This window comes from Balaenoptera physalus, assembly GCF_965194825.1.
Source record: "Balaenoptera physalus genome assembly, chromosome: 20".
Taxonomy (NCBI): domain Eukaryota; kingdom Metazoa; phylum Chordata; class Mammalia; order Artiodactyla; family Balaenopteridae; genus Balaenoptera; species Balaenoptera physalus.
Window position 1 is genome coordinate 23,535,974 of NC_138901.1, and position 16,891 is coordinate 23,552,864.

A 16,891-nucleotide genomic window follows, 5' to 3' on the forward strand; every position below is an offset into this window, starting at 1 on the left:
GAGCTGACGAGAAACCAGGGGTAGAGATCCTTGTACTGCTGGGCTTCCCAAAGTGTGGACCAGGATTCCAGGTAGCTCCAGGTTCCTAGTTTGGGATATTTCCATTATTTCAAAGTTGGTACATAAATGAGGCTTAGATAATATTTTTTGTATCATACTACGTCAGATTTGCACAATTTTTTATTAGTCTCAAATGCTACCCTACCATATTTCTAAATTAAAATTGCCAAGAGTAAGATTCTGCTTGGCCCAGCTTGACCGAGATTGGGCAGTGTTTTTGCCAGAGCCAGAGACTTCACCTGGCCAGCCTGTGAGTGAGCTGTCTCTCCTTGGATCAGGGAGTCATCCCTGGCTGTGGCCCAGAAGCAGGAGGGGTGCCCAGGGTCAGGTGGTACAACACATGGCCGCCTGGGGCTGCCTCTGTCACCATCTTATGATGGACAAACTAGCTCAGAGCCCAACTCCTTACTGAGACCTGAGAGATAGAAGGGGAGAGGGAGATACAAGGCCAACAGCTACTAAATGAATGCAAATTCTGATTCCGATGAAATCTGTCAGAGAATTTAGCCACTTTTTAAAAGATAATGAAATGAGACAATACATGATGAGGGCAAAAATGATACAGGGAAGAAAATTGTAGGATTCAGAGGAGGGAAGGTTAGGAAACTAGGGAGGGTCCATGAAAAAGGTAGAACTTGATCTGGGCCTGGATTATATGCCAGACACTGTGGCTGGTGCTGGGGAAAGAGTTGATTAGGACAAAGTCCCTTCTCTTGTGGGGCCTTAAGACTGAGAGGAGGCACAGACACCTGAAGATATATTATACATAGAAGACAGTGTGTTGACGTGACAATGGCAGTGTACCAAGAAGTGGTTCAGCTCTTGGTTGGCTGGAAAGGAGTAAATGTGAGGGATGGCTTAGAGGAGGGGAAGAAGAAGAAAGCCAAACAGAAGTTTCTTGGGAGGACGAGATGAAGGAAAGGCATTCTAGACGGAGGACAGTACAGAGGCAAGAAGCATGAAACCTTGGGTGGGCTTGAAGCGTGTGCAGTCTGGTGTTGCCAAGCATGAAGCACAAGGAGGAAAGGGCAGTAGGTGAGGCTGTGCGGGCGAGCAGAGACCCAATCCCAAAGGGCCTGGTCAAGGCGCATGGCCTTGACCAAACAGAGCACAAACTACAATGTTTTAAATAGAGAAGAGACATGACCAAGCTTGAGTTTTATAAAGAGTACTTTGATGGTGGCCTAAAAGTAGAGAGGCCGAGAGGTCAACTTGGGTGTTTAGACCAAGTAGGAACTGGGAGAAAATGGGGCACCAGACCAGAGGTTTTGATGCAACTGAAGAGCATGTACGCTGGATACACATGAGTGAGAACTGGAAGGACAAGTGCTTATGTTCAGAGAATGAAAGATTGTACATTTAAGATTTTTTATGACAAACTCCAGATGATGATAAGGTCGAAATGTAACCTGGGAATGGAGATCAGTGAGGTGTTGGGAATCCAGAAGGTGATGAGAAATAATTCGGATAGTCCTGGGCACTCATTCCTTTCCCCTTTCAGTAGCTCAGTAAAAAGCTAGCTCAGCAGGTACCAGCGAGCTCAATGGAAAAAATAGGCTCCCCCTCCTACTGCGACCATTTCTGTCACCAAGCAGTTGCCACTGTTAGTAGTATAGACGTTCCCTGCCTCACCATCCCTGTAACTGTGACGCACTCCAGGCTGGCTCCTCCTCTACGGGAACTCTGGTCATGGGACACACAATCCAGCTAAGTCTGGTCTAATCCCCTTCTCCGAAAGCTTGAGGGATTGAGTGCACCCTGTTATTGTTCTGCTTATAAGTACCCCCTCCCCGAACAATAAAACCCTACTGTATATTTGCACAGTAGGGGGTTGAGGAATTTCGTGCCCAGGAAAATCTGTGGGTTGTTGGCATGGTAAGTATTGTGGTAGATGTGGAACCTAGAAAAATGGTACAGATGAGCCGGTTTGCAGGGCAGAAGTTGAGACACAGATGTAGAGAACAGACATATGGACACCAAGGGGGGAAAACTGCGGTGGGGTGGGGATGGTGGTGTGCTGAATTGGGCGATTGGGATTGACATGTACACACTGATGTGTATAAAATTGATGACTAAGAACCTGCAGTATAAACAAACAAACAAACAAAACAACTAATACTAAACTTTCATTGGGTTATTTGTATGGAAATATGTTAATATAAATGTTTCAGACATTACATGAAATTTCTAAAAATCTTGTATTTGTATGGAAATATGTTAATATAAAGGTTTCAGACATTATATGAAATTTCTAAAAATCTTATATTTGTATTTGTATGGAAATATGTTAATATAAATGTTTCAGACATTAAAAAAAAAAAAAAAACTCCCACAAGGACTCAGAGGCAAAGAATATACAAATCAATTTTCACTGCAAAGTAAAGGAGCTGTTACAGTGGAGGATTACTGCACTGAATGTCAATATTATGACATAGTATGAATGTGTTTCATGTTTCGTAATTGCAATCATTGTTGCTTTTGTTGTGGTCATCCATGTACAATGCTTGGTGTCAGTCTATTTATCTCTTGTAAAAATAATATGCAGTGTGTGTGTGTGAAAAAAAAAAAAGGAAAAGAAAAAAGAAACTGTGTTCCCAAATGAAACCCTGGGATAGGATTAGTCATTTACATCTTTTAAAAATAAAGTCCAACAGTATTAGAACTGTGGTATACTTATTGAAAAAAAAAAAAAACAAAGTATTGTGGTAGAGGAAACGACTTGGAGCCCATGACCGAAGTCCCCAACCATTACGAGGGCATCATTCATTAATATGCCAGTTCAAAATACTGAGAGTCTCAAGTCTGTCTGGTTCAACCCCTGAATCAGACAGCGTATTGATTATCTGGTGGTATGTAACAGATCACACCAAAATAGTGGCTCAAAACAACAATACACATTTATTCCTCACAATTTCTGAGTCAAGCCTTTAGGGGAATAGCTTGGGCAGTTCTGGCTCTGGGTCTCTCACGAGGTCCTCAAGATATCGGCCAGGGCTGCAGTCATCTGATGACTGGACTGAGGCTGCAGGGTCCACTTCCAAGGTGGTTCACTCCCTTACCTGGCTGCCAGGGTGGTGCTGGTTCTTAGAGGGAGGCCTCCTTTCCTCCCTGCATGGGCCTGTCCACCTGCTACTTGATTGAATGTCCTCACTACATGATGGCTGGCTTCCTCCAGAGGGAGCTGTCCAAGAGAGAGACAGAGGTTATTCCTCTTATGGCCTGGCCTCAGAAGGCACATAGCACCACTTCTGCCACATAGCATGGTTAGAAGTCAGTCACTCGTTCCAGCTCCCATTCAAGAGGAGGGGATTTAGACTCCACCTTTTGAAGAAAGAAGAGTCAAAGAATTTGCGGACATATTTTAAAACTACCATAGACAAGAAAATAGAAAGCACTCTAGATATTTCAAGCCAGAAAGAGAGAAAGATTATATCCAAACAGTTGGTGCTTATCATTGAGGGGGCTAATGGTGGTGAAAGTTGGGGATGGGGTACATTGTAGCACTAGCCTTCAGGTTACTTTACCACAGCTGCTTTCCATAGACTCAAAACTGCTGCTGCCACTCAGAAGTCAGGAAACTTTGGGAAACCACTGATGAGGTCATTGCAGCCCCAAAGCCCCAAGGGTGGTGACTAGATGGGGAATATGGAGTCTGCTGGAGAGGAAGAAAAAATGATTTCCATCTGCTTTCCACCTTCCAAATTTCACACAAGTACATATTATTGGCAGAACCCTGCTGTCGAGGGGATCTGTGAAATATGGTTCCCCGGCCTCTAGCACCTGCAGAGAAGAGGATAGAAATGGGTGTCAAGAGCCAACCAACACTATCCAACGTGCGTCCGTATACAGGTATGGTGAGGAGGCACCACCAGGACTTGGAGAAGTCCTGGAGCCCTAGTCCTTTTTTTTTTGTAGGCTTATGGGTGTCCAAGGCCTTGTAAAAGGGGGGTGGTGTCCACATAGAATAACATGGTGGAGAGCTAGCTGAGTCACAAATCTGGAAGGTGTCACTGTAGTTGGGGAGCAGGTGAGGTACTGGTTGCTGGTGACATGCAGTCAGCCCCAGAGGTGACTGGAGAAACACCTGGAGTTGATCCTTAGTTGGTCTCTGGAATGTTCTCACTGGAATGAAAGCTGGGTAGACTGCAGGCAGTGCAGCATCGGAGAGAACATAGCTGCCATTCAAAAGAGCTGCCAGAGGAAAGGTGTCCATAGGGAAATATCATTTCTCAAAATATGGTCTGTGGACCTCTACACTCAAACATCTCTGGGATGCTTCTTTAAAAGGCTGATCCTGGGACTTCCCTGATGGTCCAGTGGTAAAGAATCCGCCTTCCAGACTTCCCTGGTGGCGCAGTAGTTAAGAATCCGCCTGCCCATGCAGGGGACATGGGTTCGAGCCCTGGTCCAGGAAGATCCCACATGCCGCAGAGCAACTAAGGCTGTGTGTCACAACTACTGAGCCTGTGCTCTAGAGTCTGCGAGCCACAGCTACTGAGCCCTTGTGCTGCAACTACTGAAGCCCGCTTGCCTAGAGCCCGTGCTCCGCAACGGATTAATCTCAAGTATATTTGAGTACCTAATGGAGTATGAGTGTGCTAGGTACTAGAAAAAGTATGATAAATCTGTAAATATTGTTCCTGAAGTGTTCCTAATCGCTCTGGAGAAGACTGTGGATCTTCTCCAAACACAGATAATGGATACAATGAATAAATGGATACATACAATGAATGCAATGGATAATGATATGGATAATAAATCTATAGTTATTGGTTTGAAACAGTATCAAGATCCAAGTAATTCCTCCAAAGTCAACAATTTTTGAAGTAAAAGAGCTCAGAAGTAGGTAATGGGTGGGGCTAAGGATCTGATATATTGAGGTGGAGAAAGTCGTGGTGGGGATGGAGAAATGTGCTCGGTGATTTGGGGGTACTTTAGGAAAATGGGCTAGAAACCAGCTTTTTAAGAGTTTCATACTAGACTGTTGATGGCTTTAATGAGTTCTACCTTGATTTGCATATTTAAGACTCATGAAAACAGTGAAGTCGAAGGATTGCATCTTTGGTGGTCATTTCTCACACAGAGGCGGGAAATCTAAATTTTTAAAGTTCAGTGTATAGTTAGCGCTAACTATTGAGTACTCTAGTCCTCTGTGGGAGTTTGAAGATGAAGCCAGCTGCTATAAAGATGTCTGCACCATTCGATCCTGTAAACTCACACTTTGGACTCTACGCTAAAAATACATTTGAATAGAAGCGCTAAACTCCAAGACTTCTGTGCGCGGGGGTTGCAGAAGGGGAACGAGAGGCAGAGAGAAGCCCGGAGTGGGAGGGGCGAGGGAGAGGCCCGAGCACCGCCCTCGTCCCACTCCCACCAAGCTGGCTCCGCCCCTCAGGCTTCCGTTGGTAAACAGCGAGGGCGCATGCGCGCGTGCGCAGGCGCAGTCCGTTTGCGCCCCGAGCCGCGCACTCACGGTGACGGTAAGATGGTGTCTTTGGTACCTTTTGTGGTTCCCATCGTGGGTGACAAAACCTTGCTGGTGTGGGAGCTGAGCTCTGGACCCACGGCCGAGGCCTTGTAAGTGAGCCGAGCCGGGGCGGAGGGAGGGCTGGAGGAAGCCACCTCGCGCCCCAGTAACTGGGCGCCCCGGGGTACTGCTTCAGCACCTCATCTGCCTGTGGTCTGCGCTGAGAGGAATCTTAGTTCTAGAGCCGACCTGAGCAGTCAGCTCGCCCCCACAGATTTTTGAGAGCTAGTTCCCAGCAGACAGCATTGCCTCCTCATGCTTCTCGAAGCTTAGGATTTCAGAGGGAAACCTGTTCCTGAAATGAGAAGTGTTTGGAGTTGCAGGCTCACCACAGTTGCCTGCGGCGAAGGGCTGGGGGAATAGAAGGGAACGGGCGGTTTGGCTTCCTGGGCGTGAAATTGCCTGCACTTACTTAGCATGGGACCACCCTACAGCATTCTCTGTTCACAGTCTTCTCCCAGTTTGGCTTTCAGTGTTCGGTCCGAGTCGTCCCAAATGCAGCAGTGGCCGGTCCTGGGTTCTATGCCATCATCAAAGTTTATTCAGCAAGGGATGCCCACAGAGCCCAAAAGGCATGCGACCAGAAGCAGCTTTTTCAGACATTTCCAGTGAAGGTGGGTCCAAATGTGGAATTCCTCGCTCTACTGGGATGAAGTGCTGAATTTAAAACTAATAGGCCATCAGGAATTCCCTGGCCGTCCAGTGGTTAGGACTCTGCACTTTCACTGCTGAGGGCCCGGGTTCAATCCCTGGTCCGGGAACTAAGATCCCAGGGGGGGAAAAAAAAGAAAGACCAGTGTTTGTATAGCACTGTGGTGTACAGAATGCTCTCAGATGCACTGCTCCACTGATCCCCCAGTTCCCCACTTCTTTCTTTCTTTTTTTTAGATGAAGAAACTCGAACTCAGGATGGTTAAGTGACTTACTTAAGGTTCATGACAGTAAATGTGGAAACTAGAGGCCAAACCCACACTTAACTGATGTTAAACCCCATGTCAGTTTATGCTGCCCCTTAATTTAAGAAATCTTCACAAGAGTCTTCCTTATATGTACTTTTATGTGGATTTTAAATCTGTGAGATTGACAAATTTTTTTTTAAATTAATTAATTTATTTATTTTTGGCTGCGTTGGGTCTTGTTGCTGTGCGCCGGCTTTGTCTAGTTGCGGCGAGCGGGGGTTGCTCTTCATTGCGGTGCGTGGGCTTCTCATCACGATGGCTTCTCTTGTTGCGGGGCACGGGTTCTAGGCATGCGGGCTTCAGTAGTTGTGGCTCACGGGCTCTAGAGCACAGGCTCAGTAGTTGTGGCACACGGGCTTAGTTGCTCTGCAGCATGTGGGATCTTCCCGTACCAGGGATCGAACCCATGTCCCCTGCAGTGGCAGGTGGACTCTTAACCACTGTGCCACCCGGGAAGTCCCGAGCTTGACAAACTTTTGTCAGATGTAACATAAAGGAGGCTTCATCATCATCATCACTCTCAAACTGCCTATTCAGTACTCCCTTCAGATTCCAGAAAATGGTTAAAATATTCTTTAATGCACTGTAGAAACCTTATTCCATATTAACATGCCATCCAATTTTACTTCCCCAGAATTGACATTTCATCATGTGCCTCCGTTCAGCCACCATTCCTTTTTCAAGGACCTTTTCAATTCCTCTGAATAAGTGAGTGAGGCTTCGATTTCCCAGACCTTTCACTTTAGAATTCTGTGTCTTCTCTGATTGGCTTCTTGCTCTGGCTACTTCCCACTGACCTTGCTGCCTATTCTCACCCATATTTCTTTACTCACTGATTTCACCTTTATTGAATCTGAGAACTCTCCTCAGATGTGACTCCAGGTGCACTACCTCCCACTTCTGTACCCTGTTTAACACCCTCTTCAATCCTGGCTGTACTCCCTGGGATTGAAATGCTTTCGTCTCAGACTTTCTTTAATTTGCGGACCCTGCGACCATCTCACATAACCACTCAGATATTACGGATGGTCCTGGAAAGATTATGAGACAGTTACTTGGCATCAGTTGTGAGTAATGAGTTCTTTTCTTATGTTGGACATTAACACCATTCCATAAGCTTAGGTTCTGAGATTTTCACAGCATAAAGCCCGTCACTGATAGAGTAATGAAGAAAATGTTCTACAAGTCACTATAGAGTTGAGAGGAAAGGGCATTCGTATTAGATTTCTTTATTTAATGCAGAGCCTTAGTTTACCACCCACACCCCCGTAATTGTTACCTACTTTAGTTATGCGTTCTTTTTAAATTTTATTTATTTATTTATTTGGTTGCACCGGGTCTTAGTTGCAGCAGGCGGGCTCCTTAGTTGTGGCTCACGGGCTCCCCAGTTGTGGCACGTGGGCTCCCCAGTTGCAGCAGGCAGGCTCCTTTAGTTGTGGCTCGCAGGCTCCTTAACTGTGGCGTGCGAACTCTTAGTTGCAGCATGCACGTGAGACCTAGTTCCCTGACCAGGGATCGAACCCGGGCCCCCTGCATTGGGAGCACGGAGTCTTAACCACTGCACCAGCAGGGAAGTTCCAATTAGGTCTTCTTTTATTCATTGGCAGGTGTACATACTTCTTATCTTTTTTCCCCTGTATTTTTTATAAATACAGACAAGAGAATAACATCTTCAAATAAAATGAAGGAAAGGCCTAATGTATCTGAGTTTTTCTCAGTAGCACGAAGGGAAATGTTTGCCAGCAAGAACTGTGGCCAGGTTATCCCAGAAGTCAACTGTCTCTACTACCCAGGGGCTCAGAGCCCTTCTGAAGCTTCCTAATTGTCCAGGACAGCTCCATTATGACTCACCATACAGGGCCTAGCCTCCCTGTTTTAAATGTTGCGACACTCCACATTTAAAAATTAGTCTTCATTTCTCCTTCCCAGCAGGCAGCTTCAGTTGGAGAAAGTAATTTCATTTTCTTATGTACTCATTCATTCACTCAGTCAACAGACCATCACTCCTCTATTATATGCCAAGATCTATGCTTGTTTCTGGTAACAAGGAAAGAATAATATATGGTTCCTTCAAGCACTTAAGGAGCTCATAAACTAGTGACAGAGGAAGATGCACAAACACATCAAAAAAGAATTAACAGTGCTTTGACTTTATTTGTATTATTTGAATTTTTATGACTATATTTCTATACTACACCCTGTTCAAAATGGAAATAGGCATTTAAGAAAGAACTAGTGGGGCTTCCCTGGTGGCGCAGTGGTTGAGAATCTGCCTGCTAATGCAGGGGACACGGGTTCGAGCCCTGGTCTGGGAAGATCCCGCATGCCGCGGAGCAACTAGGCCCGTGAGCCACAACTACTGAGCCTGCGCGTCTGGAGCCTGTGCTCCACAACAAGAGAGGGTACGATAGTGAGTGACCCGCACACCACGATGAAGAGTGGCCCCCGCTTGCCGCAACTAGAGAAAGCCCTCACAGAAACGAAGACCCAACACAGCCAAAAATAAATAAATAAATAAATTAATTAATTAATTAAAAAAAAAAGAAAGAAAGAACTAGTAATGTAAAAAATCCACAGTAATATGTAAGTTATTTAGAGAGTTAAGACTGGAAATATTTGCACTCTCAAGGAAGCTTGCTAATGCAGATGAACCTCTAATTCTTTTGGTTGCTTTATTTACATTTATAGAGGTATACTATTCCCTCTTCTAACAGGGTTTAGTAACTTGGGGAAGGGGTGCTACAGATTAAGGTCCTAATTCAGTGGCAGGTCCATCTTATCTCCTCTTCAGGTCATATTCTCAAGCAGGAGCTACAGGATGAAACGACTAAAACAGTTCACTTCCTTTGCTTACCCCCAGCCCCGTAATAGGCTTCTGCTGGGCTTTCTTGGTTGCTTTCATCATCACTTTCACCACCAGAGGTTAGGGAACCTTCCGGTTAATCAGGGGCCCTGGAAATGATGCAGAAAAGTACTGACTTAAAAATAATAAATAACATTTACTTAGGGCTCACTGTGAACTCATTGCTTAAAATGTCCTACTTAATCTTCACAACCACTCTATGAAATTGGTATTGATAAATCTCAGGTATATCCAAACTAAGTCTCTGTGTAGGCTTGTGATATTTTTAGGTCTTTTATGTCTTTAGGTTCGTCTCGGCACCAGACATAAGGCGGTTCAACATAGTACGCTTGCCCTAAACAGCTCCAGATGCCAAGAATTGGCAAATTACTACTTTGGTTTCAATGGGTGGTCAAAAAGGATCGATCATCAGGGTAAACTCTGTAGATTTTCTTTGACTAACCAGACTCCTTTCAACATTGAACTCCTAGACTTTAGAGAGAAGAATAGAACAGGGCTATGGGGAGGAGATGTGAGAGGCTTCCACATGGAAGTGTCTGAGCATTGGGCTGCCACCTAGAATTAGTGATAATCTCAATGACTTGGATGGTGGTGTCCATAATTTTCTCCAGTATTTGTGTGGTAGGTAATAAAAAATAGTTGTCCATATCTAGTCATTCATTTGCAAGTCTCACTTGATTTTGAAGCTATAGCATACCTAAACTATTACCTGGGATTGCTGGAGTTTACTTTTTATTTCTAACAACAGAATATTTTGAAGTCTAGCCTTTAATTCAAAATCCTAACAGCTTCAGGATCTTTCTACCCTTGAAGAAAGGGAAAATGAAGATATTGTGACACCACTTCAGAAGCAAAGCCTGAAGTTCTTCTGTGCTTTCGAGGTGGTGTTGCCCTCCCACGAGTACAGGAGTCCTGGAGTTGGCATGGCTGAAGAACCTTTGGATGAGTTGGAGGAAGGTCGCTTTTCCAGTATGCGTGTGTGTGGGGAGGTGAGGGAGTGGAATTTCTCTTTTTTTCTTTCTTTCTGAAACTCAACTTTTCAGATACATCATCACCTTGGCTAAGCAACTAAAGCCCTGGGCAGAATTTTTCTGCCTGACAATATAGATTTTTATCTTAGGCAATACCTGACAGCACCTTAAACTTTAGAATTTTAGAACTGACTGCCTGCCAAGAAGCTTAGGAGGAGGGAAAATGTTAGTTTTTTTTTTTTTTTTTTTGGTTAATAATTTGTTTTGTGCTAAAATAGACCTTCAAAGACAGATGTCTTCTGGCCTTCAGTTATCCCAACAAAATGATTGTCTAAAGATTGAAATAAAAATAAACTGGAACAACTCTGGGTCTTTTAAGCAGGAAGCGACGTCATGAAGGAAATTAGGCGCTGCAAAGTCATGGAAGGGCTCGAAGAGCAGGTTCTCATCTAGGCGCCCAGGACTGATATCCAGAATAATAAGACTGGCCAACTCTGGGAGATGGTCACCTGAGGCTGACACTAGAACTACTGAGTCTCCAGCAGAGCCCCATTGCTGTGAGCCAGCCTTCAGAAACCAGAGTCAAGGCTCCTTGACCCCCACTGCTGTCCCCATAACTACCACTCACCCCAGGAGGCAGGGACCAACACTGGAGCACTGTTGCAAAGCCTCTCATTCCTGCACCCTTGCTTATCAGCAGAAGGACCAGGAAGAAGTTCTGTGCCTCCTCCTCACGTGGCCTACCAAATCCCACACAAGGGTCTTTAATTAGCAGACCCTCCATTGTATCCCTAACCCTGGCTGCAAGGGCATCCGGAAAATGTAGATTTTAGCTTTCCAGGCTCTGAAGTACAAGAAGGCAGCCCAGAAGGAGGGAGGACTGAAGAATGAGCAGGCCAATCCAGAGCATCACTAGCCAACCCATAGTAATCACTAGCACTATCTCTACATCTTACAAATATGGAAACTGAGGCTTAAGTGGGGAGGTTAAGTAATTTGCCCAACATAGTAAATTTGTGGTGAAGTCAGGATTTGAAATCAACCCAGAATATTCTGGGAGCATAGCGGGAAGCAGAGAAACTGAAGATCCTGGGGCACCAGCATCCTGTCCTGCCTTCTCTTGCTGGGCCATGAAGAGAGGCAGATCAGCTCCTGGAGAGGGTTCCAGGACCTTCCCACTCCAAGACTGCTTATTGGAGTCAGGAATGAATATCCAGTAACAACGCAAAAGACCAGGAACAAGCTGATCAAGGATGAGCAATGGTTCCCAAGCCGTCACCTGTGGGCAACCAGGAGTGATGGTGAGCAGCAGCCATCACAGCGACTCCTGCCCCTGATACCTTTTCTCAGGATCCTTGGGCGCCCACCCTCCTTTCTTCGACCTTATAAATCTGCCCTCTAGAGTGGAAGTCTAGTTGTGGGGTCAAAACCCCCAGTCTGATTTTCATAAGTCTGATTTTCCTTCTTCTCTGTCTCCAACACAGACAAGAAGAGAGAACATTTTAGGGGAAGAAAGAGAAGCTATAAATTCAGACAAGGTTTGAGATTAACTGAATTCTCCCTTTTTGTTTGAACTCTCTTTGGTTTCCATGACTATGGGAAAGCATGAGCAGTCTACATCCCTTAGCCAAGCATCTTAATCTTTCCTAATTCAGAGCCATGGCATGCATGGAGGAATAAGGGATAGTTAGGTAGATAAATGGCTTAATTGATGGATGAATAAATTTGTAGATAGAGAATGCTGTAAGAAGAGATGGGCAGAGACAGAGACAGAGATAATAAACTTTTAATAGTCAGCCAGCAAGACCAGAACTGAAACAAACTGTCTCTCTAGAAACGTCCGGAAGAAGAGTGCAGCTTCCAGGAAGCTGACGGGGTGTACATAGAACAATATTCACGTTGCTGAAAAAAAACAGCAACAACAAAAAATAACAGTCCCCAAACTACAAAAGAGCAAATGGAATAATTACGAACTTTAGTAATTAGAAACGGAAGAGGAAACCAAATGGAAAGAGAGACCTATGAAAATACTTAATTCTATCTACAACCAGGTTCAAAGTCAAGTTCAAATCAATCAGCAAAACTCCTGAGAGGAGCCATGGGCTCCTCTTCTTGTGGCTGCAAGAAATCTGCAAGCAGCAGATTTGTCCCTACAGCCAAGATGTTCTCGGCACTCTAGGAAATCAGAGCCCAGACGAGCCTAGAATGCCCAGGAAACCAGAGCCAAGGTCACTGCTGTTTCTGCACATTGGGGCAGGAAGAATGGAGGAGGGAGAAAGTAATCATCTGTTTTGAGTAGGAATGGCAGGGAAGCAGTGTGGAGAGGGGGAGGGGAACACACACAGGTCTTTGGGTTTGCTTCTCTACTCTGCCAGCTGGCACCTGTGCCCTTAAGCAAGTTGCCTCACTTCTCTGAACTTCTGCTTCCTCACCTATGAAGAGAGATAGTGTCTTTCTCCTGATGTGGTTTCAAGATTAAAGATTCTGTATAAAAGGGCCTGTCCTGCAATCAGTGAAAGCTGTTGTCATGGGTGTTGTCCTGGGCTTCTGCCCCCATGTGCAGGCTTTGTGCCCCTCTCACTCGCAGACTGAAGGCGGCTCCAGATGGAAATTGGAAACCAAGGCTTCCTTGCTGCTACCCCACCCTCATGGGGTTGCCCCAGCATTAGAGGTGGGCCTTGGCCCTAATGTGTTGTTCTCATTAACTGCTTGATAGTCTTTACTGAATGTTTACCAAACACCTGTTAAGTCAGGTCCCTCCTCCAACAGACATCCTCCCTGCCTTTGGCCTTGCTCTTTCTGCCCCTCTCCCAGAGGCAGGAACCCCTGTTTGGTGGCAGAGGTTCTATTATTCAGAGAAAGACCTCCAGACCAACAGAATCCTAAGTACAGGCACACCTCGTTTTACTGCACTTCGCTTTATTGTGCTTCACACATACTGCGTTTTTTATAAACTGAAGGGTTTGTGGCAACCCTGCGTTGTCATATGATGATTAACATTTTTAGCAATAGAGTATTTTGTTTTTGTTTCTTGTTGTTTTGTTTTGTTTTGTTTGGCCTGCACCACGTGGCTTGCAGTATCTTAGTTCCCAGACCAGGGACTGAACCCCGGCCCCCAGCAGTGAAAGCGCGAGTCCTAACCACTGGACCACCAGGGAATTCCCAGCAATAAAGTATTTTTAATTAAGATGTCTACATTGTTTTTTTTTTAAGCATAACGCTACTGCACACTTAATAGATGACAGTATAATGTAAACATAACTTTTCGATGCACTGGGGAACAAAAAATTCATATGACTCACTTTACTGTGATATTCCCTTTATTTCAGTGGTCTGGAACCAAACTGCAATATCTCTGAAGTCTGCTGTATCTCCTATGTCAGGGATCCTGCAGCTGAACTCTGCCCACTTCAACCCCCATCACTTCATTCCAGGCCCACCCCAGCTTCAGGCTGCCTGCCAGAGCTTACCAAACACCTTCTGCCTTCCTGCCAAATCGTCCTCCTTCTGCAGAATGTGGCTTAGTGGAAAAGACACAGACTAGAATCAGACCTCCCTGCACATCTACTGTGTGACCTTGGGGAAGTTCCTTCACCTCTCTGAACCTCATCTATAAAATGAGGATAACAGCTTCACCGGACCATGGAGAAAATTCAAGGGATGGTGTGAGTCCTGACCCTAGCGCAGTGTCTGGCACATAGGCAGTGTTCCCAGAAGATCAGCCCCCTCTCTTTTGCCTCCTCCCACCCCAGATGGCCTGTTACTAGTCATGCCTAGCTAAATCCAGAGATGTGACATGGTCATTAAAGCAAATTTGTCACTTGTTTCTATAGCCAGGTGGCACATGACAGCTATTAATTTTTCACATGAAAAATGGCTCTGCTAATTGAAAAACATCAAAAAGATTGAGGTTTACACAAATGGTCAGCTCTGTTTATTTTTTCTAATTTACTTTTCAGCAGTCAGTAAGAACTTAATGAGCTCTCATTTTTGCTTCCTCCCTATTTATAGATATTAGTGCCTGTGGTGTTCTAGATGTATGTACAGTTGTCCTTTGGTATGCACAAGGGATTGGTTCCAGGGCCCAAATCCCCCACCCCTTCCCTGCAGGTACCACATGTAAAATGTCATAGTATTTGCATATAAGGTACATATATCCGCCCATATATTTAAATCATTTCTAGATTACTTATAATACCTAATATAATGTGAATGTTATATAAACAGTTGTAAATATCGAGACAAGGTAAATGTTATGTGAATAGTTACCAGGCAGCGGCAAATTCAAGTTTGGTTTTCGGAACTTTCTGGAATTCTTTTTTCAAATATTTTTGATTTGCCATTTGTTGAGCAGATATGGACAGCCATCTGTACTGAGAGCATTCAGCCTGGGCTACACAGCCAGGAGGGAACAGTTACAATACCCAAGTGAATTCCAGATGGGACTTCCTGCTCCTTGACAACTTAGCTGATACACTCACTGTTCATCAAGAAAACACCTCTGTTGGTTCTTTATATCAGCTGGATTCTATTTTTCCTTTTCTTGGCATAGATTTCTCTGCCTTGAAAGTCTTTTTATTGTTTTGTTTGGTATGAAATAAAAACAGGTAACATTTATTGAGCAATTATCCTGTGCCAGGCCCTATTCTGTGCACTTTACATGGATTATCTCATTTCACACCCATCACAACACAATGAGGAAGGTACCATTATATATTTACCCTGTTTCCAGATGAGGGAACTGAGACATAAGGGGAGATTAGAAATTCGGACGCCCAGGTCTCTCTGGGTTCAGAGCCCACTTTTTAATCATCACATTCTCTTTTCCATAAGCAGAGCACCACTGGTGAGCTCCACATTTTGAGGAGAGAGAGACATAGATGAAACAGCACTGAACCAAGAGTCAGGAGACCACAGCTCAAGTCCCACATCTGCCAAGAGCCCCCACGACCTTGAGAGAGCTTCTTATCCTCTCTGCCTCTAAGTTTAGAGGTCTGGGGTAGCATGGGAGTGAGAGCACTGACACTTCTGCCTCTTCCCCTTCAGCTAACCAGCCACCAAAAGAATTGAGTATTGAATTTATCTGTGGCCAGTTTTGCACCCAATAGCCCCCAAAAGGAAGAGCCCTCTGACAAAGCTGGAAGGAAAAACACAAATTAGACTGAGGCTTTCCCCAAATTTAGACCTTAGAACCCACAGGACCATGAAGACATCCCATATGGTCAGGAATGGGCTGAGAACAGAGCTCTTTGAATCCTGGGGCAAACAGGTCAAAAAGAGTGGAGACACCAGGAACCCTGCCCACCAGTAAAACATGACTAAAACAGTCCTCCGATTTAGAGGAGGACAAACAAGTAAGAGGGCACAGGGAATTCCCTGGAAGTCCAGTGGTTAGGACTAAGTTCTTTCACTGCCGGGACCCAGGTTCGATACCTGGTCAGGGAACTAGGATCCCATAAGCCATGCAGCATGACAAAAAAAAAGGGTAGAGAAAGGAATAAGCTTACCCTGCAGCACTTCCCTGAGCAGAGAGCCATGATAGCAAAGTTCCTTCCTCTACAAGCCAAGGTAAGGACCTGTGGAGAGAAGGAGAAAGAGCCCCCTAAATTTCTTCACCTATAAAGGAAAGGTCTGGACCACTGACTCAAGAGGCAATGAGGATGAACTGGAATAATGGCAGCAGTTATGGAAGGTGATGGATTCAGGAGGTGTGGTTGTATCTGGCTGCAGATTGGAGATGCAGTGGGGGAGAGGTTGGAGTTTCTGGTTTAGAGAAATGGAGGATGATGCCCTTGGGGGTGAGGACCCTGTCTTGCTCATTTTTGAATCTCCCGTGCCCAGCATGGATGGAGCCTGGCTCAAGGTCAAACTCAATCAGTATCCGTTGAAGGAATAAGGGGATGAATAGGACTGTGGTTTCAGCAACATCCAGAGACAGTGGCTCACGAGGCTGCTTTGACACTTGATTCATGAGCCTTATGGTGCTACAAGGATGTTAGCTTGTACTGTACCTATATATTTTGACTCCCAATCACATAATTAGCAGCCAAGTTGGCAGCAGTCTCCATAGTAATGTTTGTGGGGAGATGGTAGGGAAATAATCACGCAGGAGATCAGTGTATTACAGTTCAATCATCTGCATAATCACAGACCTCAGGCCTTGAAAGGGTATTGAAAATTCATCCTGGAACCCTGGGCTCCTGACTCCCATTGCAGTGTTCTTTCCCTGCGCCGTGGGCCAGAGGCAGAGGCTGCCGTGGAGACAGCTACACCAGCACAGGACGCTGTGAGGACCCCCGCTATGCCCACAGTAAGATCACTTCTTATGAACTGGGTTTGTCAACCACTCCCAGCCTACAAACACCAAATAATATCCTCTTCTTGGATCTCAAATACAAATGCCAAGTACACACAAAAATGATATGTATAGGCTATCTCTTTTATTTTTTCTCATCTTTATTGGAGAATAATTGATTTACAATGTTGTGTTAATTTCAGCTGTATAACAAAG

At 45.0% G+C, this 16,891-nt stretch overlaps 1 protein-coding gene and 1 long non-coding RNA gene across 7 annotated transcripts; one reads left to right on the forward strand and one right to left on the reverse strand.

Annotated features, from left to right (window-relative positions):
- Positions 1-2,934: 2,934 nt before the first annotated feature.
- LOC309649853 lies at positions 2,935-16,536 on the reverse strand. 2 transcript variants are annotated; one of them, XR_014257332.1, is made up of 3 exons: positions 15,888-16,536; positions 9,401-9,498; positions 2,935-3,241 (listed from the first exon to the last, which is right to left on the reverse strand). It is a non-coding gene; the product is annotated as an uncharacterized lncRNA (long non-coding RNA). The 2 variants fall into 2 exon arrangements; XR_014257333.1 differs by lacking the exon at positions 15,888-16,536 and having other exon boundaries at positions 9,401-9,679.
- On the forward strand, positions 3,847-14,761 carry LOC309649846 (RAD52 motif-containing protein 1-like). 5 transcript variants are annotated; one of them, XM_082440386.1, is made up of 4 exons: positions 3,847-5,540; positions 6,038-6,201; positions 10,198-10,366; positions 13,710-14,204. In XM_082440386.1, the coding sequence occupies exons 1-4, from the start codon at positions 5,483-5,485 to the stop codon at positions 13,922-13,924; spliced, it is 606 nt and encodes a 201-aa protein (XP_082296512.1). In that variant the 5' UTR covers positions 3,847-5,482; the 3' UTR covers positions 13,925-14,204. The 5 variants fall into 5 exon arrangements, 1 of the variants encoding a protein (XP_082296512.1); XR_014257328.1 differs by lacking the exons at positions 3,847-5,540; positions 10,198-10,366; positions 13,710-14,204 and adding an exon at positions 14,735-14,761 and having other exon boundaries at positions 5,547-6,201; XR_014257329.1 differs by lacking the exons at positions 3,847-5,540; positions 10,198-10,366; positions 13,710-14,204 and adding an exon at positions 14,392-14,490 and having other exon boundaries at positions 5,547-6,201.
- Positions 16,537-16,891: the final 355 nt, after the last annotated feature.